The sequence below is a fragment of the Scyliorhinus canicula genome, chromosome 18 (assembly GCF_902713615.1).
Source record: "Scyliorhinus canicula chromosome 18, sScyCan1.1, whole genome shotgun sequence".
NCBI classification, from domain to species: domain Eukaryota; kingdom Metazoa; phylum Chordata; class Chondrichthyes; order Carcharhiniformes; family Scyliorhinidae; genus Scyliorhinus; species Scyliorhinus canicula.
In genome coordinates, this window is record NC_052163.1 from 72,281,762 (window position 1) to 72,305,027 (window position 23,266).

The 23,266-nt window shown below is 44.9% G+C and overlaps 1 protein-coding gene across 4 annotated transcripts in view; it reads left to right on the top strand.

The window, feature by feature from the left end:
* LOC119953176 (cystinosin-like) overlaps nt 1-23,266 on the top strand; it is a 76,601-nt gene that overhangs the window by 6,704 nt on the left and 46,631 nt on the right. For 2 of the 4 annotated variants that reach the window (XR_005457973.1, XM_038777137.1), the window contains exons 2-5: nt 4,112-4,184; nt 9,688-9,766; nt 11,682-11,766; nt 12,539-12,648. Coding sequence is in view for 2 of the 4 variants with exons in the window: in XM_038777137.1 (XP_038633065.1) it covers nt 4,127-4,184; nt 9,688-9,766; nt 11,682-11,766; nt 12,539-12,648 (332 nt within the window). In the remaining 2 variants the exon portion in view is untranslated. Of the gene's footprint in view, nt 1-494; nt 511-4,111; nt 4,185-9,687; nt 9,798-11,681; nt 11,767-12,538; nt 12,649-23,266 lie in introns of those variants that run through there. The other 2 variants (XM_038777138.1, XM_038777139.1) reach the window with 2 other exon arrangements.

The following is a 23,266-nucleotide window of genomic DNA, read 5'->3' on the forward strand; positions in this document are numbered from 1 at the left end:
GAGAGAGAGAGCCCGCCCCAGAGAGAGAGAGAGAGAGAGAGAGCCCCAGAGAGAGAGAGAGACGGCCCCATGGAGAGGGACGAGGGGGAGACCGCCCCAGAGAGAGTGACGGACGGAGGGGGAGACCGCCCCAGAGAGAGTGACGGACGGAGGGAGGGGGAGGGCGAGAACGCCCCAGAGAGAGTGACGGATGGAGGGAGGCGGAGAGAGAGGGAGAGACCCCCTGAGAGAGGGATGGAGGGAGGGGGTGGCGGAGACCGCCCCAGAGAGAGGACGGATGGAGGGAGGGGGTCAGCATAGCTGGTGAGTGAAAGAGGGAAAGACGCTCATCGCCAGGGAGAAAGCTAGAGAGAGGCCATTGCAGGAGAGAGAGACATGCCTATAGCTGGGGCGAGAGAGAGAGAAAGAGTGGTAGATTTGATTTTTGGATTTTGAGTTTGATTTGATTTATTTGTCACATGTACCGAAGTACAATGAAAAGTATTTTTCTGCAGCCGATGAACGTACACAGTAAGTACATAGTAGACGCAAGAATAATCAACAGAGAACATTGACAAATGGTACATTGACAAAACAGTGATTGGTTACGGTGTGGAACAAGGGGCCAAACAAAGCAAATACATGAGCAAGAGAAGCATAGGGAGTCGTGAATAGTGTTCTTACAGGGAACAGATCAGTCTGAGGGGGAGTCGTTGAGGAGTCTTGTAGTTGTCGGGAGAAGCTGTTCCTATGTTTGGATGTGCGAGTCTTCAGACTTATGTACCTTCTGCTAGATGGTAGGGTCTGGAAGAAGGCAATGCCTGGGCGGGAGGGGTCTCTGACAATGCTGCCTGCCTTCCTTAGGCAGAGAGAGGTGTATATAGAATCAGTGTGGGGGTGGCAAGCTTGTGTGATGCATTGGACTGAGTTCAACACAGTCTGCAGTTTCTTGCGATCTTGGACCGACACAGTTGCCAAACCAGGCTGTGATGCAGCTGGATAGGATGCTCTCTATCACACATCTGTAGAAGTTTGTGAGAGTTGATGCAGACATGCCAATTTCTGAGCTTCCGTGGGAAGTAGAGACGTTGTTGGGCTTTCTTGACTGTTGCATCAACGTGAGTGGGCCAGGGCAGACTATTGGTGATGGTGACCCCCAGGAACTTAAAGCTATCGACTCCACTTCGGAGCCATTGCTGCAGATGGGAGTGTGTGTTGTACTACACTTCCTGAAGTCGATGATCAGTTCCTTGGTCTTTCCAACATTTAGAGAGAAGTTGTTTTCGGTACACCATGCAACCAAGTGATTTATCTCCCTCCTGTAGTCTGATTCTTCGTTGTTTGAAATGCGGCCCACTACAGTCGTATCATCTGCAAACTTATAGATTGAGTTGGAGTTGAATCTTGCCACACAGTCGTGTGCGTACAGGGAGTACAGTAGATGACTGAGCACACATCCCAGTGTTGAGGACTACTGTGGAGGAGCTGCTGTTGCCTATCCTGACAGATTGCGGTCTGTTAGTGAGGAAATCGAGGATCGAGCTGTACAGGGAGGGGGTCAAGTCCAAGAAGGACCCTCATAGCCGGGAGGGGATGGGGGGAGAATAGAGAGAAACCCCCTACAGCTAGGGAGAGAGAGAGTGTGTCACCCGCAGCCAGGGAGAGAGATCCAATGGCCAGGGAGAGAAAGAGAGACTGTAATAGCCGGGGCGAGAGACAGAGACCCCCACAGCTGGGTAGGATGCTTTCTGACCCCAAAACCTGAGGACAGGTACAAAATGAAACCCCTGTTGGGGGTTGCCGAGAGACACCTGAACCAGGGCGTGACCCCTGATCTGAGCGAGAGAGAGTGACTGCTAATCGGGATTATTGGGGTGCTTGCAGTGGTTGGAGAGAACCCCAGGCCGGGGATATCAGGGAACACTTCCTCTTGCAAACGGTGGTAGAGATTTGCACCTCGGGTGCTGAGATAAATTAATGGTTTTCCAATAATTTTAAAACATTTTGTTTATTTTGTTAACTGGAAGAATGAAGGTAAATGGGACGGAGGTGGGTAAATCACATAGGGGTGCAGATCGGCTGTGATTTTGTTGAATGGTGTGGAATGGCTAATATTTAAGGAACAAATGTGTGCATTGCAAGAGTTATACATTACTTCCTGGCGCAAAATGCAAGAACAGTGGCTTGCAAAAAAATTAAGGATAGTATTAGATCCAATTATGCATCAAAATGTTGCTAGAAAAAGTAGCAAGCCTGAGGATTGGGAACAATTTATAATTCAACAAAGGAGGACCGAGAAATTGACAGAGGGGAAAAATAGACTATGAGGGTAAGCTATCAAGTAGTAAAAGTGGACTGTAAAGGCTTCAATAAGTATGTAAAAAGATTAGTGAAGACAAATGTTACAGTCCGAAACGGGCCAATTTATACAGAACAAGGAAATGGCAGAGCAATTAAACAACTACTTTAGTTCTGCCTTCACACAGGAAAACACAACTTCTCAGAAATGTTGGGGAATCAAGGATCTAATAAGAGGGAGGAATTGAAGAAATTTTGTAATACCAAGAAAATAGCGCTGGAGAATTTAATGTCATTGAAATCTGCTAATCGCCAGGGCCTGATAATCTACATCCCAGGTTACCAAAAGAGGTAGCCATGGAAATAGTTGATGGCTGTTGACATCTTACAAAGTTCTGTATACTCTAACACTCACAGCAAATTGGAGGGGGTGGGGGGCGCAAATGTAAACATAATTTTAAAAGAAGAGAGAACACAGGAATTACAGACCAGTTAGCCTAACACCAGTAGTTGGGAAAATGCTGGAGTCGGTAACAAAGGATACAGTAACAGGAAACTTTGAAAATAGGGGATTAGACAAAGTCAACATGGATTTTTGAGAGGAAATCATGTTTACCAAGCATGCTGGAGTTTTTTGAGGATGTGACTAGTAGAATAGAAAAGGGAGAACTAGTGGATGTGGTGTATTTTGATTTTCAGAAAGCTTTTGATAAAGAGGTTTGTGTGCAAAATTAAAACTCACATGGGATTAGGGGTAATATATTGGCCCGGGTTGAGAATTGGTTAGTGGACAGGAAACTAAATAGGAATAAATGGGTCTTTTACCAAGTGGCAAGCAATGAATGACTAGTGGGGTCCTGCAGGGATCAGTGCTTTGGCCCCCAGTTATTCACAATATATGTCAATGATTTGGATGAGAAAACCAAAAGTATCATTTCCAAGTTTGCTGATGACACAAAACTTGGTGAGTGGTGAGGAGGCTTCTTTCTGGGTGATTTGGACAAGTTGGGTGACTTGAGGGTTTTGACAATTTTTACAAACCCCTAAAACTTGCCCTAACCCTGAACCTGACCCTAACCCTAGCTCTCACCCTAAAAATTAGATGGAAATTATGCAATTTTAACCACTTGTTTTTCCAAAAAGGTGCAAATATTTTTTGGTGGGCACTCCATATGCAGATGTTGCGAGCCTATGGGCTTGCAGCCTAGCGGCAGCAAGTCGTCCCTTTTTCGTGAAGCGCCGTGAGAATTTTTTGACAATTTTTACAAACCTCTAACGCTTAGCCTAACCCTGACCCTTAACCTGAGGGTCACCACATTCTGTTGGCGTCATTCTGCATCACAAACCAGCTGCCCAGCTAACTGAGCTAACAGACTATTTTCCATGTTTCTGAGAAACTTGCTCAGTCGGCTGATTGTCCAGCTCCTGCTCTTTTGTTCCTGTTTTAATATTTCAGAACTGGATTGATAAATTTTTATAGTGTTGTGTTATGAAGGGATATGGAAGGCGAGGTGGATACTTAAAGTTATATACAGGTTGACAATTTAATTAAATGGGGCAAACTGGCGGAATATTCTTGTATAATAGATAGGGAGGTTCGCAGTCAAACTCAAAAAATACTAATCAATATATTAACCCAAACACTGGAAGATACAAGAGCTTTCCACATCTGTGGCATTTGTAACGAATCAATTCTAGATAATGGGAGCATTATCACTCTCAGACCACCGGGGTTTTATTTGAAGTCAACAGTTCAAATGAGCTAAAAGTTCCAAGCTGCTGCATTTGCTCCAGGGTGATTAATTACTCATGTTCTCATTTCCTCCATACCCAGGTTTAAAACTGAAACATGAAGTTCTCTCTAATACTCTCCATCTGCTGTTTGTTCAGCCATACACTAAAAGCTGGTAAGTGTTACCAAAAATATACAACATACAAATAGGCCATTTGGCCCAACCATGTTGTTGTCATATAAAGCCTTGGTGAGACTGCACCTGGAGTATTGTGGACAGTTTTGGTCTCCTTACCCAAAGAAGGATCTACTCATGTGTGCGGACTAAGACTTCACACTGTATATTTTTCAAAAATATATATAGATAACCTCATGGCTTTCAATTTTTTTTAACTGGACAAAAGAGCCTTTCAGATGGCTGAATCTGTTTGTGACCCTTGAACAAAAGGAACCACATGACAATATCAAGGAAATGTGTGCCTCGTTATCATCAAAGAGACATTAATGTGTTTGCATAGACCAAATTCAAGGGAGCTAAAACAAAGGCCATCTGCATTTCATAACTCGGGTTGGCCAACTGGAATCTACTTATCTGAACAAAGAAAAGTACAGCATAGGAACAGGCCCTTTGTCCTCCAAGCCTGCGCCGACCATGCTATCCACCTAACCTAAAACCTTTTATACTTCTGTGGCCCTTTCTTCCCATGCTGTTCATGTATTTGTCAAGATGTCCTTTAAACGTTACTATCGTACTTCAACCACCATCTCCAGCAGTGAGTTCCAGGCACCCACTGTGTAAAAAAAAAACAAACAAAAAAACGTCCCTCACACATCTCTAAATTTTGCCCTTTGCACCTTAAACCTATGTCTCCTGGTAATTGACTCTTCCACCCGGGGGGGGGAAAAAACTTCACACTATCCACTCTGTCAATGCCCCTCAACCTCCATCATTCCAGTGAGAACAAACCGGGTTTATCCAACCTCTCCTCGTAGTTAATGCCCTTCATACCAGGCAACATCCTGGTAAACCTCTACTGTACTCTCTACAAAGCCTCCAGATCCTTCTGGTAGTGTGGCGACCAGAATTGAATACTATATTCCAATTGTGGCCTAACTAAGGTTCTATCCAGCAGCAGCATGACTTGCCAATTTTTATACTCAATATACATCGTCCGATGAAGGCAAGCATGCTGAATAAAACAAAATATAAAACAAAAAAGAGTGGCTAAGGTAAATATTGGTCCTTTAGAGGATGGGAAGGGAGATTTAATAATGGGAGATGAGGAAATGACTGAGGACCTGAACAGTTTTTTTTGGGTCGGTCTTCACAGTGGAAGACACAAATACCATGCCAGTGACTGATATAAATGAGGCTATGACAGGTGGGGACCTTGAGATAATTGTTATCACCTAAGGAGGGAGGGAGTGATGGGCAAGCTAATGGGGCTAAAGGTAGACAAGTCTCCTGGCCCTGATGGAATGCATCCCAGAGTGCTAAAAGAGATGGCTAGGGAAATTGCAAATGCACTAGTGATAATTTACCAAATTTACTAGACTCTGGGGTGGTCCCGGTGGATTGGAAATTGGCAAACGTGACACCACTGTTTAAAAAAGGAGGTAGGCAGAAAGCAGGTAATTATTGGCCAGTTAGCTTAACTTAAGTAGTAGGGAAGATGCTGGAATCTATCCTCAAGGATGAAAATTGTCCCATTAGGCAGACACAGCATGGGTTCATAAAGGGCAGGCCGTGCCTAACTAATTTAGTGGAATTTTTTGAGGACATTACCAGTGCGGTAGATAATGGGGTGCCATTGGATGTAGTATATCTGGATTTCCAGAAAGTTTTTGACAAGGTGCCACACAAAAGGTTGCTGCATAAGATAAAGATGCATGGCATTAAGGGTAAAGTAGTAGCATGGATAGAGGATTGGTTAATTAATAGAAAACAAAGAGTGGGATTAATGGGTGTTTCTCTGGTTGGCAATCAGTAGCTAGTGGTGTCTCTCGGGGACCAGTGTTGGGCCCACAATTGTTCACAATTTACATAGATGATTTGGAGTTGGGGATCAAGTGCAATGTGTCCAAGTTTGCAGATGACACTAAGATGAGTGGTAAAGCAAAAAGTGCAGAGGATACCGGAAGTCTGCAGAGGGATTTGGATAGGTTAAGTGGTCTGGCAGATGGAATACAATGTTGACAAATGTGAGGTTATCCATTTTGGTAGGAATAACAGCAAAAGGGATTATTATTTAAATGATAAAATATTAAAACATGCCACTGTGCAGAGAGACCTGGGTGTTCTAATGCATGAGTCACAAAAAGTTGGTTTACAGGTGCAACAGATGATTCAGAAGGCAAATGGATTTTTGTCCTTCATTGCTAGAGGGATGGAATTTAAGACTAGGGACGTTATGCTGCAATTGTATAAGGTGTTAGTGAGGCCACACCTGGAGTATTGTGTTCAGTTTTGGTCTCCTTACCTGAGAAAGGACGTACTGGTGCTGGAGGGTGTGCAGAGGAGATTCACTAGGTTAATCCCAGAGCTGAAGGGGTTGTATTACGAGGAGAGGTTGAGTAGATTGGGACCATACTCTTTGGAATTTAGGAGGATGCGGGGAGGGAATCTTATAGAAACGTATAAAATTATGACGGGAATAGATAGGATAGATGTGGGCAGGTTGTTTCCACTGGCGGGTGAAAGCAGAACTAGGGGGCATAGCCTCAAAATAAGGGGAAGTAGTTTTAGGAGGAACTTCTTCACCCAAAGGGTTGTGAATCTATGGAATTTCTTGCCCAGTGAAGCAGTTGAGGCTCCTTCATTAAATGTTTTTAAGATAAAGACTGATAGTTTTTTGAAGAATAAAGAGATTAAGGGTTATGATGTTCGGTCTGGAAAGTGGAGCTGAGTCCACAAAAGATCAGCCATGATCTCATTGAATGGCGGAGCAGGCTCGAGGGGCCAGATGGCCTACTCCTGCTCCTAGTTCTTATGTATGCCTTTACTACCTTCTCCACCTGTGTTGCCATTTTCAGTGACCTGTGGACCTGTACACCCAGATCCCTCTGCCTGTCAATACTGCTTTGATAAAGGGCTTCACAACCTTCCTTTCAAATCTTAATGGTTTAGAAATGTAACCATGTTGGGAACCAGATGAGGAACACACATTCCTACAATGCTGTGGGTGGGAGTCATGTGCCATGGGCCTCCAGCTTGTGGAACCAATTATATTGCCTTCCTGAACTGGAAACTCAGTCTGCCATTTTACCATGTAATTATCAGTATCACAGAAAAAGAGCTCTGCCCAGATTGAATACCTGACTCCGTCTACCCTATTTCTATTGAAAATTATGCATCACGTCTACAGCACTGATTAGTCTCTGCATGCCTATTTCATTGTGTGAAGTCAGCAACACCAGAAAAGTGAATTGTCCAGAATTGGTTTTCAACTCACTGACCGCCATGATAGAATACCTCTGATTCTGGACTTTGTACCCACGGGAAACAATATTTATTTTCTCTTCGCTGTGGTATCCGCATTGTAAATCTCTTTTCTCTATCCCTCTTTTACTGTATGAATGCAAAGGAGGAAACATTACCCTTCTCCCATGGTTTGAGTATGTGCAAATAAACTAACCCTTTGAGTTCATCCTCTCTCGAGTTTGCTCTGGAGTTATTAATAGAAAATTGGATCACACCAAAGCTGAGGGGTTGGGGAATAAAGGGGATAGCAAATAAAACACCATTCTGTTTACAGACATTGAAAAGAGGGAGCATTACTGCTGTTTAGATGAACCCCCTCCTCTAACACTTGCCATAGAGGGAGTGTGATGATGGTTCACCAGACTGATTTATGTGGTGGCGGGATTGTCCTATGAGGAGAGACTGACTAGACTGGGCCTGTATCCCTAGAATTTAGAAATTAAGAATTTTGAAACATATACATTTTTTCCGGGTGGGAGAGGTGTTTTCCCCTGGTTGGGAGAGAAAAGGGCACACAGTCTCAGAATAAGAGGTAGGCCATTTAGGATTGAGATGATGGGAAATTTCTTCACTGAGGGTGCCTTTGGAGGCTCAGTCATTGTGTATATTCACAACAGATAAATAATGGATTTCTAGATATTAAAGATATCCAGGAATATGGGGAATGCTTTGTTTATAAACGGTCAACAGCAACAAAGATTTGAAACTCAACTACATAATATTCCATATATCACACTAACCATGAAACAACAAGGAAACCTCACCATTCCATATTGGTACCAATACACAGCTATACCAGCTCATTCAAAAACAAAACACACATTGTCTCAGTCCTCGCAGGTTCCTCAACAGAAATGGAGGGTAAACCTGAGAATGTGTTATCATGTCCAGAACTTTGCCATAGAAAAATTTGTCCAGTGTGTTCCATGTATCAGTGCCATTCTCTGTCCAGGAGCTGTGCAGGCCCTCCCTATGCGGTTCAATATTACTGGAACCAAATCCTGACATCTACATATCCCACTGGTGCATAAAGTCAGTTGAGCAAGCTTGACTTCCTATGTGTTTAACCCACGGTGACATGCCAGTTACATGCAGCACTCACCACACCAGCAACAAAAGCATCAGAAATCTGCAAGCGCATTTCTTCAACCGCGTCATCAAATTGCCCAAATGGATCAATGTCGCGATGGGGCTAGCACGGGAAGATGGCGTTGAGGTTGAAGATCACTTATGCTAGTTGAATGGTGGCGCGTTTTGTAGTGTTCATTAAAAAAAAAACATTTTTATTCAAGTTTTTCAACAACAGATTTTCTCCCCACAGTTAAAGTAGACATGGTGTGGCTCTACACCGAAACAAGAAACTCCATCCACCGCCCCCCCCCCCCCCCCAACAGAATAATAAATAATAACAAACAACAGTACAAGAAAGAAGACAATAACAAGCCCACCGTCGCAAAAACAAACCCCCTTAACCAGCCCCGAACCCCCCCAGGTTGCTGCTGAGACTGACCACCCGCTACCCCTTCGCCAGGAAATCAAGAAAGGGCTGCCACAGCCAAAAGAACCCCTGTACCGACCCCCTCAGGGCAAACTTAACCTTCTCCAGCTTGGTAAACCCAGCCATGTTGTTGATCCAGGCCTCCGAACTCGGGGGGCCGCGTGTCCCTCCACTGTAACAGGATCCTGAGCCGGGCTACTAGAGACGCAAAGGCCAGAATGCCGGCCTCTCTCGCCTCCTGCACTCCCTACTTTGTCGTGTTCATAAGACATGAAAGAGATCGTAAACTGTTTAATTGTTCTTTGTTTTTACTTTCTGCTTATTTAAAAATATGAACATTGGCCCACTGTGGACTATGGGATTTCAGATGAGTACATGGATTTTCTGAGGGCTGTGTCAGTGGGAGTTCAAGAAAGTGACTGAACCGTGGCCACAGGGCTCCTGATTGAGGGAGTAAAAATCTTCTGAATGCATTCGAGCTAAATCCATATGAACCAGTATTTGAGCCCGAGAGTCTTCTCAATCTGTGCAAGCGACTCATAGGGTGGACTCACTGTTCGGGTGCCGCCTTTTCCTGTTTGCTGCCGTGTAGCTTTAGTCCTTTAACATTTACACAACATGAATGTATTTCTAATACTCTGCTTCCTGTTTATTGTTACACGGGGTAGAAGTTAACCCGTTGTTTCTGTCTGTCTTCAGAAATTGCTGTGACACTGAAGGCACCAGAACATGTTGACATGCAAATCGGTGATGTTCGGAACATCAGCATTGCTCCAAGGTCGGTTCAGTTGAACCTGATATGTGGCCAGGTGATTTGTGATCGAGTTGTTCACGTTATAGAATCGTAGAAGCATAGAATTTACAGTGCAGGGGGAGGCCGTTCAGCCCATCGAGACTGCATTGGTACTTAGAAAGAGTACCCTAGTCCATGACTCCACCCTATCCTCATAATCCAGTAACTCCACCTAACCTTTTGGACTGTAAGGGGCAATTTAGCATGGCCAATCCACCTAACCCACACATCTTTGGATGTGGGAGGAAACCGGAGCACCCGGAGGAAACCCATGCAGACACTGGGAGAATGTGTAAACTCCACACAGACAGTCACCCAAGGTGGGAATAGAACCCGGGTCCCCGACACTGAGGCAGCAGTGCAGGGCTTGTTACATCTCAGGAAGTAGGAAGACCATAAGTACAGGAGTAGGCCCTTCTGCTCCTTGAGCCTGTTCCAGCATTCTGTTAAATCATGGCTAATCTATATTTTAACTATCTAACCAATAGTGGGTATTTAACATGAAACCTCAATCAACATCAAAATAAAAATTACCTGCCAATTTATCGCATTTCTGTTTGTGGCAACTTTCTGTGAATAAATTGCTATTGCAATTTTGTATCCTACAAAAGTGACTGCACTTTGGAGGTAATCAATCAACTGGATTATGTATCTGGATATCTTGAAGATGTCACATGCTCTGTATAAAACAAGTTATTGTTTAGTATAGTTCCAAAAATATGTGGATGGGATTCTCCATTGGCTGACGGCAAAATCCGGAAATGTGATTGGGTGGAGAGTAGATTCTGACCCCAAAATCGCGGCGGGTGTCGATTTGACTCCCAAATTGCAATTTTCCATCACCTTGACAGTGACGTCAATGTGGTCTGGAACGCACGTACAGTTAACACTGTTTGCATACAATTAGGTGGTCTGACCCGGTACTTTCCTGGGGCGTCTGTGATTCTGTGCCTTTGATGGCCCGAGTTCCCGACGCCACAGTTCACTTGTGCTTTAAAAAAATCTTGAAACTGGCATCGTAGCTGCTGAAGGTGAAGAGAGGGGGTACGGAAAGTAACAATCATTGCCAGGGTTTGCTGCCAGCTGTGCCACTGGCCAGGGGGGCTTCTGCCTGGGCCAGGGGGAGTAGCGACAGGGGGAGTGGCGAGGTGGGCTGCGGGGTCGGTTGGACAGGCGTCGGTCAACGGAGAAACCTGCCCACACATTTCAGGAACTACACTAAATAAGAACTTGTTTTATACAGAGCAAGTGACCATTGATGCAGCTGGAAAGGCAGCCATGCAACTGTGCACGCCGTTAACAACCCACTGTGAACACAGGGCCACCAGTTGTCAAGGTGTCGTCTTCCCCCCCCAACCACCCCGGAAACCCCCTCTAGCTGCCCTCTGGTGCCGCCAGCCGACCTATCTGTTGTAAGGGCGTGCTCTAGCACAAACAGTGCCATTTTGTTGGTTGGAATGAGTGTGTGTGGGGCGTGTAATGTGTAAATGCAGCTGCAGCTTGTCAGCCTCCCGCGTGTCAGTCACGGAACTAGCGAATTCCGCACCGCTTTTCATTGGAATTGACTGTTCCATGTGGCGCTGGAGCTAGCATCTCTACAGTCGCTAAATCAGTTCAGGTTTGGCAGCAGTTTTTCTGTCATGAAAGTCCACGAATCCTGCCCCGGCACCAACATTTAGTCTCAGGAACAGAGAATCCAGCCCGTGGTTATTTAGACAGCTATTTCCTACAGAAAGCTGGCTGGGTGGTCTGAATGCTCACTTTCCGTGCGTCAGTTATCCTTTGGCTACTAGGCACCGACCCTCCTGGTCATATTGCTGCTGCTGTTGTTGTTTGGATGATACAGTTAACAATTATTTGTACAGTTGTGAATAAAACCTTTGATCTGTTTTTCCCTCAGTACACCCCTGCAGGAAATTCTAGTTGTCACGTTCAATGTGACATTTTCATCCAAACAGACTTCAGTAGTTGACCTGCCTGAGAATGTAAGTAACAATACGATCTTCAAACACTGTTTAATTTTGCATTTGTGACAATTTAGTCTGTTTCTTCCCCAAGGAATTTTTAGAAGATAAATAAATTCTGTCTAGTTCACCAGACTGGTACACCTCAACATCATCCCCACGCTGCAGCCGCTGCCACGCTGCAGCCGCTGCCACGCTGCAGCCGCTGCCACGCTGCAGCCGCTGCCACGCTGCAGCCGCCGCAAGAAACAAGTTGCTTGTTACTTGGCTTCAGGTGCCCATGTGACCACAATTTGATGCATTGCTTTGTGAATATCTCATGTGGTCTCCAAAGGATGTGATAGATCTAATTGTATACAATCCATAGAATTAATCCATATAATCCCCACAGAGCAAAAGGAGCTATTCGGCTCATCAAGTCTGCACAGACCCTCCGAAACAGCACCCTACCTAGCCCCACTCCCCCACCCCATCCCCGCAACCCCACCTAATCTGCACATCTTTGGACTGTGGGAGGAAACCGGAGCACCCGGAAGAAACCCACGCAGACACGGGGAAAACTTGCAAACGCCACAAACATAGTCACCCAAGACTGGAATTGAACCCGGGTCCCTGGCGCTGTGAGGCAGCAGTGCTAACCACTGTGTTGTCCCCATGGTTCTTTAGTTGCTGTGCTTGGTACTTCCCAATAAGCTGTACCTGGTGCCCACCACACCACTCACCCTTCCAAATGGTCCCTTCATGTTGATCCTTTTGCACATTGGAAATATTAATTTCATATTTTTTCTAACAGGTTACATTGCCTTCTCATTCTATGAATTCAACAGTTTTCCCAGTTAAGGGAGTTAAAGTAGGCCAGGCCACTGTGATTCTCCAAAGCAACAGCAGCAGCAATATGACCAGGTGGGTTGATGTCTAACATAGAACCAGAGAATAGTTAAAGTACAGAAGGCGATCGTTTGGCCCATCCAATCGTTGCCGGTTTTCTATAAGCAGATCTCTACTCCTGTCGCTCCCCTTGTCTTTTCCCATAGTTCCCCCTTTTGAAAGCCATGATTGAATCTGACTCCACCACACACTCGGGCAGTGCATTCCAGAATCTAACCACTGCATTGAAAAGGATTTTTACTCCTGTCACTGTCATTTCTTTATCCATTCACTTAAATCAGTATCCTCTGGTTATCAGCCCTTCCACCAACAGGAGCAGTTTCTCCTCTATTTTCTCATAGGTCCCTTGTGGATTTTGTACAACTCTATCAAATCTCTTAACCATCTCTTAAAGGAGAATAGTCCCAGCTCCTCCAACTGATCCACAAAACTGACATCCCCCATGTCTGGAACCATTCTCATATCCACAGTTTAAAGTAAGAATATTACCACAGTAACCAATTGACAGCTCCGCTCTCTTCTCATACCTACCACCAGGTAACCTACGTAATGTTAGATGATGGAATAAACAGCATTGGTTTACCTGTTTAAGGGATGTGTGTCACTGGTGCATTGAGTACATCTGCAGCGTGCAGTCTGTTCGTCAGCTGCAGTCCACTTTGCCCAACATAAAATTAATAAAATCTGTTTTTTAAAAAAAAGAATTGAATGTAAAATCTTTCCAAATCGCTAGGTAGTGGGCACAAGTTTCAAAAACCTGTGACACATGCCATTTGTGAGTCTTGTGGCCTGATGGCATTCAATGGTTTGTTGTTCATATGTGTCCCAATGTTGGAATAATGTCCATCAAAATCGTTCCACACTTCTGGGCCGGCCTTCAAGTGTGTTTGTTGGAATAATGTTGATTTGGGGCAGGAGGTAAAAGGGAATATTTTTTTAAACCGCAGTTAGCCCAGAGCACCAGATATATTAAAACACAGACGATTTTTCTTTTTCCCCTTCTCATTGTTTCTAGTGGTCTTGGTTGTGTTGACTCAGTCGACTTTCTTTTTTGGAAGCTAAAGCTAGCTCATTTTGACTTTTGGATTGTTATAGAAAATCCATGTTCTATATCAAAAATTAATTAACCAAAATAATATTGTCCTTTTTCAATTCTGTTGAGGTGTTTTTAGCAGCTAAACTTGGGTAATCTTAACTAGTGATAACCCCCACAAGGAATGGGGGATCAACAATAGATCTGTCTGTGGGACTCGTGGAGTATGAGTTTCTGTGGTAACGGACGGAGGCCCGCCCAGCTGGGTCTCATTAACTCAGCCCTTTAAATGCTAGCCCGAACCAGGACCGGCTAATCTGGTAGCCCCGGGCTGGAGCTCTATTGTTGTACATCACGGTAGTGACTTCACCTTTGAGTTATAAATAAACAAAGTTAACCTTCCAGACTGTCTCCGGGATTACTGCATGTCGGAAACTCAATGTTAGTAAGTCCCTGACACATTTTAAGAACTCTCACATCATTCTACCTCTAAAGTTTCTTTTTAATCTTTGTTGTAGAATATTAAAACTATTTTAAGAAAATAAATTTCCCAGATTTCTAGTGTGAATCTTTCTGGATCTCCTCCAGCTTTCAAGTTGCAAGTAAAAAGCTGAATATTTATGTCTTTATATTGCTTTGGTTTTGTAGCCTTTGTACTTATACATGGTGACTGTAAGTAACGAGGGAGGAATGACTGAGTTTGTGCATATGCATGCCAGCACATGCCACACTGCCTTTGCTACTTCCATATGTGGAATATCACTTTTCTTTCTTGCGTTAATCTCAAAGACCTTTGTACATTTTAACATAAATTCTGGTGATCCATTTTTTTTTTAAAAATAGCCGGTGCACTCTCAGTGGGCCAGATCAACTTTTTCTGTGTTCTAAGAATGTGATTCTGCAATTTTCTTCTGCACCTTCACCTTCAGAAAGTGTAGTGACCAGAATTGGACACAATGCTCCAACTGAGGTTAAGTCAGACCCCAACAGAGGCAGCATGATGGCGCAGTGGTTAGCACTGCTGCCTCATGGCGCCGAGGTCCCAGGTGCGATCCCGGCTCTGGGTCACTGTCTGTGTGGAGTTTGCACATTCTCCCCATGTCTGCACGGGTTTCTCCCCCACAACCCAAAGATGTGCAGGGTAGGTGGATTGGCCACGTAAATTGCCCCTTAAATGGAAAAAATGAATTGGTCACACTAAATCTTTTTTAAAAAGTCAGACCCCAACACTGGCAAGATACAGGACTGAGCCCTCAATATTTTATTTAAATTTTGAGACTGAGGAAAGCAAACCTCGCTCTGAGTGATTTCGTGCAAAATAGGGATATGGTAGATTACAACAAACGTTATTACTGACGCAGTATTAAAACATTTTTAACATCATACAATAAAATAACTTCGGATTAGCCCTTAAATAATTATTGCAGTGGCATAATAACCCTAAACTGCTATCTTCCCACTCAAGTGATTAAAAAACCATCTCCAGTTCCAATCCACTTTTAAATACACTTAGCACTCAGGAAAACTTGCTGTACAGAGATGTCTGGATATCCACTTTGAGAAAGAGAGATCTTTTGACTGCTTTAAGGAAAAAGACCTGAATCCTGTCAGAGCAACGTTTAACTCTGGCTGTACTTCTTCAGAGGCGGCCTCTCAACTCTAGCCGCACAACTTAAAACTGAGATACCTGCAAAAAAACTGCTAGTCTGTCTGCAGACAGATCTTTAACTAAACTATGTTGAGAGCAGATGCTTGACTCCTGGTCACATCCCAATTTAAGACTACACTGCTTCTCCCATTAATTGCATCACCGTACCAAGCTGAAGTACAATGTCTCCAACTATCTATTCCCCAGGGAATCCTGTTAATACAAACAAAAAACATTAGCCCAAACATTTATGATGCTTTAATTGCACCTCTGGTTCCCAAAAAGTATAACTGTCTTGCAAACCAAGATTTTAAAAAATACTACTGCTGCAGTCATACACACACTAATCCAGCCTTTTAACCCTTACTGCACCTCATACATATATCTGAAATCCTTACATTCATCACATTTGTTTTTGCTTTCTATGCTTTTTTTAAAGAACAAGTCCAAAATTCCAGATGACGTTTTAACCAGTTTCTCAATCTACCTTGCTACCTTTAACATTGTGTGCACACATATCCCTTTATTCAATCACCCTCTTTTATATTGCCCCTTTTCATTCTCCCAATCAAAATTTATTCACACTTCTGCATCTGCCATATCTGTTATTAGCTGCTTCAGTTTACTGTATCTCATCATCCAGGGAGCTCTGGCTTTGCTTGCCCTACCTTTGTCCATCATGCGAATGTACCTCAACTAAACCGTTGCCTCTTCAAAGGCAGCCACTTGTTTCTGAACAGTTTTGACTGCCAACTTTGATTCCAATTTAACTGGGACAGATTACCACCCATTAACTTGTTTTCCAGTTAACTATAGTAAACTACATGCTCCTTGTCCTTTTCCATGGCTGACCTAAACCGTATAATAATATGATCACTATTATCTAGATCAGGGGTGGGCAAACTACGGCCCGCGGGCCGCATGCGGCCCGCCAAAGGTATTTCTGCGGCCCACCAAGTCATTAAAAAAAAAAAAAAAAAAAATTTTTTTTTAATTTTTTTTTTTTTTTTTATTTTTTTTTTAAGGTTAATGGGGGGGGGGGCTGTTGGGTTACTTACTGGTATAGGGTGGATACGTTGACTTGAGTAGGGTGATCATTGCTCGGCACAACATCGAGGGCCGAAGGGCCTGTTCTGTGCTGTACTATTCTATGTTCTATATGAGGCGCCCAGAATCATAACCGGGTGAAGTAATTATTTTACTTAATATACTATGCGGCCCTTTGTGAATTTTGAATTTCTGAATGTGGCCCTTGCACGGAAAAGTTTGCCCACCCCTGATCTAGATGTTGCTATTCTGAAACTTGATTCACATGACCCATCTCATTCCCCAGCATCAGATCCAGCAATGCATCCTTCCTCTTTTTTCCATTTACACCATTATCATCCCAATCTATATTAGGATAGTTGAATTCCCCCAATAATTTCATACAATAGTTTTTCAACTCTTCATAATTTCTCCTAATAAAATTAAATAAGTGTGATTTGATAGCAGAGACATGGCTGCAAGAGGACATGGATTGGGACTTGAATATTGAAGGGTGCAGGACATTTAGTAAGATGAAAGGATGGTTGCACTTCTAGTTTATGATATTAGCATATTTGAGATGGAGGACCTAAATTCAGGAAAGCAGATGTGGAAAAGGTTTGAGTAGAAATGAGAAATTATAAAGGCAATAAGTCACTTCTGGGAGTCTTGTACAGGCCCCCTAAGTAACCACATGGTAGGGCGGGGTACAGAGGAAGAAATAATCGGAGCTTGTCAGAAAGGCAATATTTTAATCTATGTATTGTCTATAAATGTTAGCTGGGCAAATGTCCGCGATGAGTTCATAGAATGTTTTCGAGATAGTTTCTTAGAACAGCTGTTCTGGAGCCAACCAGAAAGCAGACTCCACTAGATCTGGTATTGTGCAACAAGATGAGAATAATTAAAGATCTCGAAGTCAAGGTGTCCCCAGGTATCAGCGTCTATAATATGATTGAATTTTGAGGGTGAGGGGAGTGGGTCCCATTATGTTTTCAAACTTAAATGAGGAAAATTATGAGGGCATGAAAGCAGAACTTGCCAAAGTGAACTGGCTAATTAGGTAAGTGATATGTCGATAGAGATGCAGTGGCAAACATTTAAAGGGATATTTCGGAATGCACAGAAAAGATTCATTCCAATGAGCAAGAAAAATTCCAAGGGACAGACACACCATCTGTGGCTAACTAGGAAGACTAAAGATAGTATCAAACTTAAAAGAAAAAGCATATAATTGTGCAAAGAAAGTGGAAGGTTAGAAGATTAGGCAGACTATAAGGAACAGCAAAGGATGATTAATAAGGTGGGAAAAAATAGAGTACGAGAGAAAGCTAGCCATAAATATAAAAACAGTAGGAGTTCCTATAAATATTTTTAAAAGAAACTAAACAAAGTGAGCGTTGGTCCGACAGAAAGTGAGTCTAGAGAATTGATAATGGAAAACAAGGAGATGACAAATGAATTAGACAGGCATTTTGAATCTGTCTCTAGAGGATATAAATAAATTGCAGAAGCAGCTATAAATCAGGAAATGGAAGAGAGGGAGGAACTCGGGGAAACTTAAGTCACCAGGGAAGTGATGCTGAGTAAATTGGGAAGACTTTGGCATGCATACATACTGGTCCCTTAAGGTAGCAGGGTAGGTAGGTACAGTGGTTAAGAAGGTATATGGTGCACTAAACGTTTATTAGCTGAAGCACAGAGTTTAAGACGAGGGAGGTTATGCTGGAACTGTATAAAACATTGGTTCGGCCACAGCTAAAGTATTGTGTGCAGTCTGGAATCCACATTGCCGGAGAGATGTGATAGCACTGGAGAGGGTGCAGAGGGGATTTAACAGGATGTTACCTGAGCTGGAGAATTTTAATTATGAAGAGAGATTGGATAGACTGGGGTTGTTTTCCTTGGAGCAGAGGAGACTAAGTGGGGCATGATTGAGATGTATAAAACTATGAGGTGCATAGATAGAGTAGACAGGAAGAAAGTTTTCCCCTTTGTGGAGGGGTCAATGACCTGGGCATAGATTTACGGTAAGGGGCAGGAGGTTTAGAGGGGATGTGAGGAAAAACATTTTCACCCAAAGAGTGGTGGGACTTTGTAACTCGCTGCCTGAAAGAATGGTGGTTGAGACCCTCATAATATTTAAGAAGTATTTAGATGTGCACTTGTGTAGTCAAGACATACAAGGCTATGGGCCAGGTACTGGAAAATAGGATTAGAATAGTTAGGTTGTTTTTGACTGGCACAGACACGATGGGCTGAAGGGCAGTAGACCTCTGACTTTTCACAGTAACTTCATTGAAGCCTACTCGTGACAATAAGCGATTTTCATTTCATTTCATGTGGGTAACATTGGCAAGGGTACGAAGGTGGGCTGTCTAACAGGAAACAGAGTCGGTATAAATGGGTCTTTTTCAGGTTTGCAGGATGTGAAGAATGGTGTGATACTGGGACCTGTGCTGGGACATCAACTTTTTATAATTTATATAAATGACTTGGATGAAGGGATGGTTGCTAAACTTGCTGATGATATCAGGATAGGTGAGAAAGTAAGTTGTGAAGAGGACAAAAGTAGACTACAAAAATATATAGGGTGCGATCTTCCAGCCTCATGCGCTCTCACTCAAGCGAAAGGAGGTCTGTGAATAGCAGAAGAGGCCAAAATGAGATCCGCGCCATGCGCCAGACAGTTTGAGATGCAACCAGCCACTCCCTTAGGCAAAATCAGGAGCTCGCTGTAGCGTAGCGAGAAACCAATTGTCACCACTTAAACTGGCAATGTGGCCAGACGCCGGAGAAGGCGACAGCAGCAGCGTTTGCTGATGCTCGAGGCAATGACCCATGTGCCGGACTCCGTCCCACATCCTGAGTACCTGGCTGCTCGTCTGGCTAGGGAGGGACCCAGAGGCGGAGTCCCATGACGGCCCAGGGTGTACAAACGCTGCTGGTCATTCGAACAAATGATGGACAGCGCATGTCGCAGGAGGCTCTGCCTCAAAAATGAGATGGTGCAACACCTGTGCAATGTCGTCGCAGACTTGGCACCACGTGGAGAACGAGGGAGGACACCCGCTCTGGGTGGCCATCAAGGTCACTGCAGCTCTGAACGTTTACACTACGTGATCATTCCAGGGCTCGAATGGGGGCCTGTTTTATCTCACAAGCCACACCTACAGGAGGATCTGCCCAGTATGCCTGGGCGGAAGACTACATTGTCTTTGACATGGTCCAGACTCAGGACAATGCCCGGACAGCAAGGTTCTCTGACACCGCTGGGATGCCCCAGGTCCAGGTGCCACACCTGCGCTCACCGGGTCCCACCTGCGTTCACCAGGCCATCTGGTGGTGCCCCATGTTAACAGTTCCACTACCTGAACATGCAACTCGTGTACGACCACCAGAAGAAAATAATGCACTTGTGAGCCCCCCTTCCCGTCCCGGGGAGTGTGCATGACAGCTAAATCCTGGGGCAGTTGGTCATTCCTGCCCTCTTCGAGGACCACCAACTCTTGGGTGGGCGGCCAACTCTTGGGGGATCAGGACCTGGCTGATGACGCCAGTACGGGTGCCGGAGACCGAAGCAGAAACACGGTACAACAAGGCCCATACAGCCACCCAGGTTGTCATTGGGTGGTGCATCGGACTCCTCAAGATGTGGTTCCGAAGTCTCGGCCGCTCCGGTGGTGCACTCCAGTAAATCGCCCGGAGGGTTGCCAGCTTTATTGTGGTCTGCTGTGTCCACCACAACCTTGCATAGCAGCGGGGCGAGACGCTGGAGGTTGGTGACAAAGAACATGTGGCCACCTCATTGGAGGGGGTTAGGGTGAGGAGGACAAGGATGATGAGGAGGTGCCGGCCCAGCAGGAGCCAGAGGACAAGGCCGAGGAGGAACCTGAGGCCCATCCAGAGGCTGCTGGGCAGGTGGCAGCGGTAAGGGTCTGGCAAGCCCGGAGGGTCAGGGAGGCCCTCATAATTGCCTACTTCACTTAGGACGTGGCCTGGTCTGTCATTGCAATCGTACCCACCCGCTACCCCCCATTTCCCACCCTCCAGGGGTGAGTCACATTACTCCAGGTTGCAGGGGTCTGTGTCGGCACTGTCAGTGGCAGTGGGGGGCGCGGGGGGGGGGGGGGGGGGGGGGGGGGGGGGGGGGGGGAAGGGGGGATGATAATATGCAGAGAGCTGAGTGCTGGTGCTACTCAATCTATGACATAGTCTGACTCCTGCCTGTCTGCTGAGTGCTCGCTCAAACCCATCACGTGCAAATGAAATGAAAATCGCTTATTGTCACAAGTAGGCTTCAAATGAAGTTACTGTGAAAAGCCCCTAGTCACCACATTCCGGCGCCTGTTCGGGGAGGCTTGTACGGGAATTGAACCGTGCTGCTGGCCTTGGTCTGCTTTCAAAGCCAGCGATTTAGCCCTGTGCTAAACAGCCCCTGGTGATGCATTGTGGAAGAAAGTGACAGAGGCTTCCTACTGGTTGTGCACAAGGGTGTCTATTGTTCGTTCCAGGTCCCTACTCTCCCAGTGGTGCCGCTCCCCCCCCCCCCCCCCCCCCCACCAAACCCCACCTCTCACACCCCCGGTGCTGTCAGTCATTCTCGATGTGCTTTGCCCTCCTAGCTCTACCACCACGTCTCGGTGTCTCCTCAGGATGCACTTCTGAGGTGGAGGCAGCCTGCTGCTTACCTTGCCTGTGCCTTTGATGCCCCCTGATGCGTACCCGCTGGAGCCGGGGGGGCCCTGGCTCACTTGCCGGTGGCACATGCACAGGCTTGCCACCCTGTCCCGTGTGCTGCCCCGAGATGCGGCACATCAGAGGGGTGGAACACCATGTGATTTAGTATTTTGCACCAGCCTGCCATGAGGGACCTTGTTAGATGCTTTACTAAAGTCCATGTGGACAACATCCACAGCCTTTCCCTCGTCAATTATTTTTGTCACCACCTCAAAAAAAACTCCCTCGTATAAAACCATTGTCATGGGAATGTCATTTTAAGAAATGTTTGTCTGCTCAGTGATGTCAGAGTGTGGGTGGAGCTGAGCTCTGGCTCCGCTTTTTAGTTTTGCTTTGAGGAAAAGCTTGGGTGTGTCTGTGATTTTTAGTTTCGTTTTTAGTGTTGGAGCTGCAGCCAGCCAAAGGTGTAATTTTGATCTCGCTGCAATCTAATGACTATCTCTAGATCATTTGGTGAATTCAGAGTGATAACTGCTCTCAGTAGAGAATTTAAACCTGATCTCTGTGTTTAAAAAGGGTCTTTTGTCTTCCGGATGTTGTTTGGGTATTTATTAAGGGTTATCTATAGAGTACTGTATTATTTGGGGATTTATTGGTGTTGATAGTTGTTAAAATGTTTACTGGGGGGATTTATAAAGTGTTAACTGGTTTCATAAATAAACATTGTTTTAACTTAAAAGTACTGTAGATTTCTGTTTGCATCACACCTGCAGAGTAGGCCCCTGTTTTCCCCATAACCACAATCTATTCAAAGTTGTGGGTCAGGTGAACTCCATGATACACTTTGGGGCTCTCTAAACCCTGACCCATAACGCCATGCTATCTGTCGCTAATAAGACCATTCACTTCCAAATGTGCATAGATCCTATCTCTGAGAATATTTTCCAATAATTTCACTATCACTGACTTCAAGCTTACTGGCCTACCCGGATTATCCTTGCAACCCTTCTTAAATAACGGTACAACATTGGCTAATCTCCAAGCCTCTGGGATCTCACCTGTGGCCAGCGAGGACACAAAGATTTCTGTTGGAGGCCCAGCGATTTCATCTCTTGTCTCCCTCAGTAATCTGGGATAGATGCCATCTGGCCCTGGGGATTTGTCTACCTTAATGCTTTTTAACACAAGTACCACTTCCTCTCTTGTAATGATGACCTGTTTCTAAAGTGTTTATACATCCCTCTGAGACACCACCAATCAAAGTGTCCCTCTCCTTTGTGAATACGATGCAAAATACTCACTGAGGATCTCGCCTACTTCCTTTGCATCGACACACAATTTTGCTCCTTTGTCTTTGAATGGACAAATTCTTTCTCTAGCTACCCTCTTGATCCTAATATATGTATGAAATGCCTTGGAATTCTCCTTAATCCTGTCTGACAAGGGCATTCCGTGACCCCTTTTTGCCCTCCTAACTCCCTGCTTGAGCTCTTTTCTACTTTTCCTTGTATTCTTCAAGTGCTTCATCTGTTTTTAGTTGCCTCGCACTGGTCATCCACGGTTCTTGGAATCCTGCCTTTCCTGTCCTTTTTTACCAGCACATGCCTGTCCTGCACTCCCATCAACTGCTCCTTAAAAGACTCCCACATGCCAAATATTGATTTACCCTCAAACAGCCTCTCCCAGACAATTAGCAATGCTACCTCGCAGTGGCAAGGACCCGGGTTCAATTCTGGCCTTGGGTGACTGTCTGTGTGGAGTTTGCATTTTCTCTGCTGTCTGGGTGGGTTTTCCCTGGGTGCTCTGGTTTCCTCCCACATTCCAACATCAGTAGGTTAGGTGGATTGGCCATGACCAATACGCAAGGTTACAGGGATAGGGTGGAGGTGTGGGCCTAGGTAGAATGCTCTTTCGGAGAGTCGATATAGACCTAATGGGCCAAATGGCTTCCTTCTGCACTGTAAGGATTCTATGGATTTCTGTGGAAATGTTGTCTCCAGTACCTCATCCTTCTTTCTGCCTGTGCTGTTGCTGCTGATATGGATGTCAAGCTCTGGCTGTTCACCCTCCCATCTCAGAATGGTCGACAGCTGGTCAGTGCCATCCTGGGCCTAATGTTGCTCGTTCTGGTGTGTGCTTTACACTCAATTGGCTCTGTTTTATCACCTTGCTCTAGAGTCGCCAGGTATCTTTATGATACCACCACGAGGTTCAAGGTCAAATGCTGATCAATGACTCAGTACACC